At 49.3% G+C, this 8,213-nt stretch overlaps 1 protein-coding gene across 4 annotated transcripts in view; it reads left to right on the top strand.

The window, feature by feature from the left end:
- The first annotated feature begins 5,968 nt into the window (after positions 1-5,968).
- The window catches only part of LOC137352725 (E3 ubiquitin-protein ligase CBL-like), an 86,051-nt gene continuing 83,806 nt past the window's right edge, over positions 5,969-8,213 (top strand). For 2 of the 4 annotated variants that reach the window (XM_068018472.1, XM_068018473.1), the window contains exon 1: positions 5,970-6,450. In XM_068018472.1, coding sequence (XP_067874573.1) covers positions 6,086-6,450 — 365 coding nt within the window. In that variant the 5' untranslated portion in view covers positions 5,970-6,085. Of the gene's footprint in view, positions 6,451-8,213 lie in introns of all 4 variants that reach the window. The other 2 variants (XM_068018471.1, XM_068018470.1) reach the window with 2 other exon arrangements.

Raw genomic sequence — 8,213 nt, 5'->3', positions numbered from 1 at the left:
TCTGTTTCCTATGGTAAGGGTGACTAAAGCTACAGGGCATAGATTTAAGGTGAGAGGGAGGAGGTTTAAAGGGGATCAAAGGGGTAAATTTTTCACACAAAGAATAGTGGGTATCTGGAATGAGCTGCCTGAGGAGGTGGTGGAGGCAGGGACAGTAGCAACATTTAAGAGGCATCTGGACAGGTACTTGAATGAGCAAGGCATCGAGGGATATGGAATTAATGCAGGCAGGTGGGATTAGTATAGATAGGCATTATGGTCGGCATGGACGTGGTGGGCCGAAGGGCCTGTTTCTATGCTGTACGACTCTATGACTCTATAACATTTAAGAAGTATTTGGATGAGCACTTGAAACGCCATAGCATACAAGGCTACAGTCCAAGTGCGGGAAAATGGGATTAGAATAGATAGGTGCTTGATGGCCAGCACAGACACGATGGGCCGAAGGACCTGTTTCTGTGCTGTATAACTCTATGACTCTCTCTATCCCTCTCACTCTCCCAACCTGTCTCTCTCTCTCTCACTCTCTATCTCTCTCCCTCTTTCCCTCTCTCTCTATCCCTCCCACTCTGTCTCTCTCTCTCTATCTCCCTCTTTCCCTCTCCCTCTACCCCTCTCACTGTCCCACCCTGTCTCTCTCTCTCTCTCCCTCTCTATCTCTCTCCCTCTTTCCCTCTCTGTCTCTCTCTCTCTCCCTCTACCTCTTGCTCCCTCCCTCACTCGCTCTCTATATCATTCCCAATCTCCCTCCCTCTCTCTCCCTCCTTATCTCTTTCCCTCTCTCATTCTCCCTCACTCTTTCCCACTCTGTCCATCTCCCTCTCCCTCTCTCCCACTCTCCACCTCTCTCTTGCTCTCTCTTCACTCTCTCCCTCCGAGCTGATGCAGTTCCTTTAATACATGCAGCAAACCTCAGTCGGAGAGGAAGGAAGGAAATGTCAGAGGCTGTTTATTTAACAGAGTGACTGGAGCTCTCTCCATTGGAGAGGGGACCCCAGGCAGGGTCACAGGTCAGAGGTCAGAACAGTGACCACCTTCAGGGGAAAGAAAACCTGCTTAAATATCAAGGGAGACACTGAGCATGTCTGTCCATTGTTACCCATCAAAGAACCTGGACACTCACACTCACACTCACACTCAAACTCACTCACACTCACTCACACTCACACTCACTCACATTCACACTCAAACTCACTCACACTCACTCACACTCACTCACATTCACACTCACTCACATTCACACTCACTCACACTCACTCACTCACTCACTCACACTCACTCACACTCACACTCACTCACTCTCACAAATTCACACTCACACTCACTCTCACTCACACTCAAACTCACTCACTTTCACTCACACTCACTCTCACACACTCACACTCACTCACACTCACACTCACTCTCACACACTCACACTCACTCACACTCACACTCACACTCACTCTCCCTCATACTCACTCTCACTCACACTCACACTTACACTCACCCACACCCACACTCACACTCACTCTCACTCTCACTCACTCTCACTCTCACTCTCACTCTCACTCACACTCACACTCACACACTCTCACTCTCACTCACACTCTCTCACTCTCTCACTCTCACACACTCCCTCATACTCACTCTCACTCACACTTACACTCACCCACACTCACCCACACCCACACTTACTCTCACCCACGCTCACACTCACACACTCACTCACTCACCCACAATCTCACTCACACTCACTCACACTGCCACTCACACTCACACACACTCACTCGCCCTCACTCACATTCACTCTCACTCACACCCACACTCACACTCACTCATACTCACACTCATACACTCACACTCACTCACACTCACATTCACTCACACTCACCCACACCCACACTCACACTCACTCTCACTCTCACTCACTCTCACTCTCACTCTCACTCTCACTCACACTCACACTCACACACTCTCACTCACACTCTCTCACTCTCTCACTCTCACACACTCCCTCATACTCACTCTCACTCACACTTACACTCACCCACACTCACCCACACCCACACTTACTCTCACCCACGCTCACACTCACACACTCACTCACTCACCCACAATCTCACTCACACTCACTCACACTGCCACTCACACTCACACACACTCACTCGCCCTCACTCACATTCACTCTCACTCACACCCACACTCACACTCACTCATACTCACACTCATACACTCACACTCACTCACACTCACATTCACTCACACTCACTCACACCCACATTCACTCACACTCACTCATACTCACACATCAAACCCACTCTCACTCACATTCACACCCACACTCACACCCACACTCACTCACACTCACATTCACTCACACCCACACTCACACTCACTCACATTTACACTCACTCACACTAATACACACTCAATCACACTGGCACACACCCACACTCTCACTCACACCCACTCATACTCACACTCACTCACACCCACACTCACACGCACACTCTCACTCACACTCACACCCACTCATACTCTCACTCAATCACACCCACACTCTCACTCACACTCACACTCACTCATACTCTCACTCAATCACACCCACACTCTCACTCACACTCACACCCACTCATACTCACACTCACTCACACCCACACTCACACGCACACTCTCACTCACACCCACACTCACACTCACACCCACTCATACTCTCACTCAATCACACGCACACTCTCTCACACACACACACACACACACACACACACACACACACACACACACACACACACACACACACACACACACACACACACACACACACACACCATGTCTGCTTTCACTGCCTCTCAGTTAACTGATCTCACTGAAATCTCTCCTGCCTGTGGTCAGCCAGTCACATGTTGTTTGTTGCCCAGTTGACACATTGATGTGGTGACAGAGGTCGCGAACGCAGTGACCTTGCCCAGCGGGACTGGCCGGGCGGTCCAGACCCAGATGGGAAGTGGGAAGTGGGAATAGGCTGGGAGGGAGGAACGTGGGCCAGTCGGTGACCTTGCAGGATAGCAGCAGGAACAGAAATTCAAACCATTCAACCACATAAGCATAAAACCATAAAACTTTATAGTGTAGACCGGAATCGAACTTTCTAGGTCAACACATTTGCGCTCTCACTCTCCCTTTCTCTCTCCATCTTCTCTCTCTCTCCAACCTCTCTCTCTCTCCCTCTCTCTCTCTCCCTCTCTCTCTCTCTCCCTCTTTCTCCCCTCTCTCTATCTCCCACTCACTACATTCACCCTCTGCTTTTTTCTCTCACGTTTTCTTGCTCTCTCTCCCTTTCTCTCTCCCTTTATCTTTCCCCATCTCTTTTACTCTCTTCCTCTCCAATTTCTCTCTCTCTCTCTCTCCTTTCTTTCTCCTCCTCGCTCCCTTCATAACTCCCTTTCTCCCTCATTCTTCCTTTCTCTCTCTCCCTCTCTCTATCTCTGTTACCACATTCTCTCTCCCTCATTCTCTCTCTTTCCCCTCTTTCTTAGTTACCGCATTCTCTCTCTCTCTCTCTCTCTCTTTCCCTCTCTCCCCCTCACTTTCTCTGTTATGACATTTCCTCCCACTTTCCCTCCTTCTCTCTCCTCTCTTCCTCTCACTAGACTGTCATTCTATCCCTCTTTCTATCTCTCCCTCTGCTCTCTGTTCAATGATCTACACATTCTTTCTCTCTTTCTCTTCTCTCTCCGAAGAGAAGCTGAATGGGCCTCCTCCTGTTCCTGTGTAACAGGCTCGAGAGGGGCTGAATGGGCCTCCTCCTGTTCCTGTGTAACAGGCTCGAGGGGACTGAATGGGCCTCCTCCTGTTCCTGTGTAACAGGCTCGAGGGGGGCTGAATGGGCCTCCTCCTGTTCCTGTGTAACAGGTTCGAGAGGGGCTGAATGGGCCTCCTCCTGTTCCTGTGTAACAGGCTCAAGAGGGGCTGAATGGGCCTCCTCCTGTTCCTGTGTAACAGGATCGAGGGGGGCTGAATGGGCCTCCTCCTGTTCCTGTGTTCCTATGGAAGGTGGGGTATGTACCCTGGGGGAGTTTGCACTTTGGGCTGAGGGTGTTGGCCGTGAGAGGTGGTGGGCTGTAGAAGTGTTTATCTCCGTGTGCAATTATCTGCTCACTGTCCTGTCACCTGTTTGCAGGAGATGGTTAGATTTGATGTACTGGGTCACAGGAAGTCGAGCCCTGGGCTCAGCACGGTAAAATTAGCATCAAAAGCAAGTGGCTTTACTTATCAAAATGAACAATCAAATTGTTTACTGGCCTTGAGCAAAACATGTCACCACAATGAGTGGAGGGGACAATGGATTTCATAATTGTAGAGGGAGCTTTACTCTGTATCTAACCCCGTGCTGTACCTGTCCTGGGAGTGTTTGATGGGGACAGTGTAGAGGGAGCTTTACTCTGTATCTAACCCCGTGCTGTACCTGTCCTGGGAGTGTTTGATGGGGACAGTGTAGAGGGAGCTTTACTCTGTATGTAACCCCGTGCTGTATCTGTCCTGGGAGTGTTTGATGGGGACATTGTAGAGGGAGCTTTACTCTGTATCTAACCCCGTGCTGTACCTGTCCTGGGAGTGTTTGATGGGGACATTGTAGAGGGAGCTTTACTCTGTATCTAACCCCGTGCTGTACCTGTCCCTGGGAGTATTTGATGGGGGACAGTGTAGAGGGAGCTTTACTCTGTATCTAACCCCCGTGCTGTACCTGTCCTGGGAGTGTTTGATGGGGACAGTGTAGAGGGAGCTTTACTCTGTATCTAACCCCGTGCTGTACCTGTCCCTGGGAGTATTTGATGGGGGACAGTGTAGAGGGAGCTTTACTCTGTATCTAACCCCGTGATGTACCTGCCCTGGGAGTGTTTGAAGGGACAATGTAGAGGGAGCTTTACTCTGTATCTAACCCCCGTGCTGTACCTGTCCTGGGAGTGTTTGATGGGGACATTGTAGAGGGAGCTTTACTCTGTATCTAACCCCCGTGCTGTACCTGTCCCTGGGAGTATTTGATGGGGGACAGTGTAGAGGGAGCTTTACTTTGTATCTAACCCTGTCCTGGGAGTATTTGGGGGTTATTTAGGCGAATGGGTGAAAACAGGTGCGAAATGGATTCTGTGCTTGTACGATACACCCTTTCGAAAAGCTGGATTCAAGACGCAAATTTGGTCTTGACTGCGATGACCCTAATTTAAACTTGTCTGGAGCTGCCAGGGTCCATGCTCTCCCACTCCTCCTGCAGACCTCTGCCAAGTGTCCAAGCATTTCTCTGGTGGCTTCCATGAAGTGAAGTACTTACTCTTTCGAATTGAGAATTTACGGTAAAGTAAATGCTGGCTCGAATGTTGACGCAGTTTTGACAAAGTTTCCCAGAAAGTCTCCTGGTCCGTGTCAGAGATCCTCCTCCCAGCTCCAGCAGCAATGGCCATGACTGAGTGTCCCTTTAAGTGGCGTGTGTCCTTTTCAGGGGCGAGTGTCCCTTTAAGTAGCGGCTCGAGATCCACATCAGCGCCTTGTTTTCTCCGCACCAGCTGGGTTATAGGAGCATTTGCAGATGTTTTCAGTGGCAATCTGCTGTTTCCAGGGTCAGTCCTGAGAAATTGACCCTCATCACATTGCTGTCCGTGGGATCTTGCCGTGCACAAATTGGCCGCCGCATTTCCTACGTTACAGCAGCGACCGACCGCCCTTCGAAAAAGTGCTTCATTGGCGGCAAAGTTCCTTGGGGGCATCCTCAGGCCGAGACAGGCGCTGCGTAAATGCAAACTCTTTCTCAAGCTGAGACAGCTGTTCACGAAATCACCTCTTCTCCCTCGCAGGTCAACCCCAAAAGTCCTGACAGCGGGAGAAAAGGCCAGACTTGCAAACAGAATTAGTTCAGTAACAGCCCCCACGTCACTCAACAAGATTAGAGTTGCAGGACGGAGGCAGGTCTGATCAATGTTCAGTGAACGTGTAACTCCTCCTATACAAGTCACACTTGAGCTGATCCCTTTCAGTCGCGAAAGCAGGAAGTGTGTGCTTGAATAATGATATAAAAACATGTATATAAATCTATTTATTACTGGGGAACATGGCAACACCTGTCAGATATCCACAGACAGTGGGTCGAAGTGCCCGTGCCTTCGTGTTGGAGTGCCCCAGAGGGGACAAGAGAACAGTGGAAAAAGTTTACAAAGAGTTGCAGAAGTTGGTAAAACTTTGTCAGCACCCTCGGCTACTGCTTAAAAACAGCCCCCCGTACATCTTGGAGATCGTGCCAGAGACTTGCTCCCTCCTCAAGCTCATTCTCTCAAACTATGAGGCCAAACTCGACCTGCTGTGGGATAATGGCTATTTCAGTGTCTGTTTGCAGAACTTGCTGAATAAATCAAAGCAAGCCAGCAGACTGTTCAAGGAGGCCAAGGAGAAAATGTTCGAAGAGAAATCCTGTGCACGGTGAGTAAATACCTTTCCACATAAAATCAAGCTTGACTCTTTCAGTCTGACCTGTTTGCTATCCACTAACAGCTACACACACTAACATACACACACTAACACACACTAACATACATACACATACAAACACACACATGTACTTAACTTCCTCAATTATGTTTTTTTTTAGTTCGCATTTCTTAACTGCTCTGAATGACAGGAGGACTGGGCAGCCTGATACAGAAGGAGGCCATTCGGCCCACCGTGCCCTGTGCTGGCCCTTTGAAAGCATTATCCAATTTGTCCACCCCTCCACCACACCCCACTCTTACCGCCTCCCCCCTCCTCCCACCACCATCGTCCCGTAATTGATAGGATTACATCGGATCCACAGCGCAGAAACAGGCCATTCGGCCCATCTGGCTCCGTACTGGTGTTTCTGCTCCACACGAGCCTCCTCCCCCCTCCCTCTCCATCTCACCCTATCACCATATCCTTCTATTCCTTTCTCCCTCTTGTGTTCCTCCAGCTTAAATGCATTGATACTATTCACCTCAACCACACCCAGTGGGAGCGAGTTCCACATTCTCACCACTCTCTGGGGAAAGTGGTTTCTCCGGAATTCTCCCATTGGGTTTATTAGTGACTGTCTTATATTGATGGGCCCCGAGTTCTGGTCTCACCCCCACAAGTGGGAACATCTTCTCTACATCTACCCTATCGGGCCCCCTCATAATCTCAGGTCACCCCTCAGCCTTTTGTTCTGAGAAAAGAGACACAGCCTGTTCATTTTTTCCCCCAAGAATATACTTTAATCATGAAATTTGTAAAAGTCCATTCCATAACAGTTCAAATTAAATATTGCATAAAGTAGAATGCAAATCAGTTTCTTTCGATACAGTACATGAGGTCCCTCACAACTCAACACAGGTTATATTTACAATGTACATTTACATTACGTCAAACATTTTCTGGTGTCTACAGCCCGAGGGGTTTCCCATTGATCCAGCCCCTCAGTTCAGCTTGGTGGGGGGGACCTTACACTGTGGTCTTTCCCCATTGAGCCTTTGCTGCGGCTGCCCCAAGCTTTAGTGCGTCCCTCAGCACGTAGTCCTGGACCTTGGAATATGCCAGTCTGCAACATTCGGTCTTGGACAACTCTTTGCACTGGAAGACCAGCAAGTTTCGGGCAGACCAAAGAGCGTCTTTCACCGAATTGATAGTCCTCCAGCAGCAGTTGATGTTTGTCTCGGTGTGCGTCCCTGGGAACAGCCCGTAGAGCACAGACTCCTGTTTTACAGAGCTGCTCGGGATGAACCTTGACAAAAACCCACTGCATCTCTTTCCACACCTGCTTTGCAAAGACACATTCCAGAAGGAGGTGGGCAACCGTCTCTTCCCCACCACAGCCACCGCGGGGGCAGCGTGTGGAGGGGGCGAGACTCCAGGCGTGCAGGAAGGATCTGACGGGGAGGGCCCTTCACACCACCAGCCAAGCTACGTCTTGGTGCTTGTTTGAAAGTTCTGAGGATGGGGCATTCCGCCAAATGACTTTGACGGTCTGCTCAGGAAACCCAGCCTGTTTGTCTTTTTTTTTTCCAAAAATATACTTTATTCATAAAAATTTGTTTTAAAAGAAATGACAAAACAATTCAAATTGGACATTTCAGAACATGCAGTCAAGATCAGATTCTTTCGATACAGTACATGAGGCGTCTCACTACACCTGCCATTCCAGGTTACATTTACAATGTACATTTACATCACACACTAAAAAACATTCT

The sequence above is a fragment of the Heterodontus francisci genome, chromosome 39 (genome assembly GCF_036365525.1).
Source record: "Heterodontus francisci isolate sHetFra1 chromosome 39, sHetFra1.hap1, whole genome shotgun sequence".
NCBI lineage: Eukaryota > Metazoa > Chordata > Chondrichthyes > Heterodontiformes > Heterodontidae > Heterodontus > Heterodontus francisci.
Note: the sequence above shows the minus strand (reverse complement) of the source record. Positions and strands in the feature narration are given on the sequence as shown.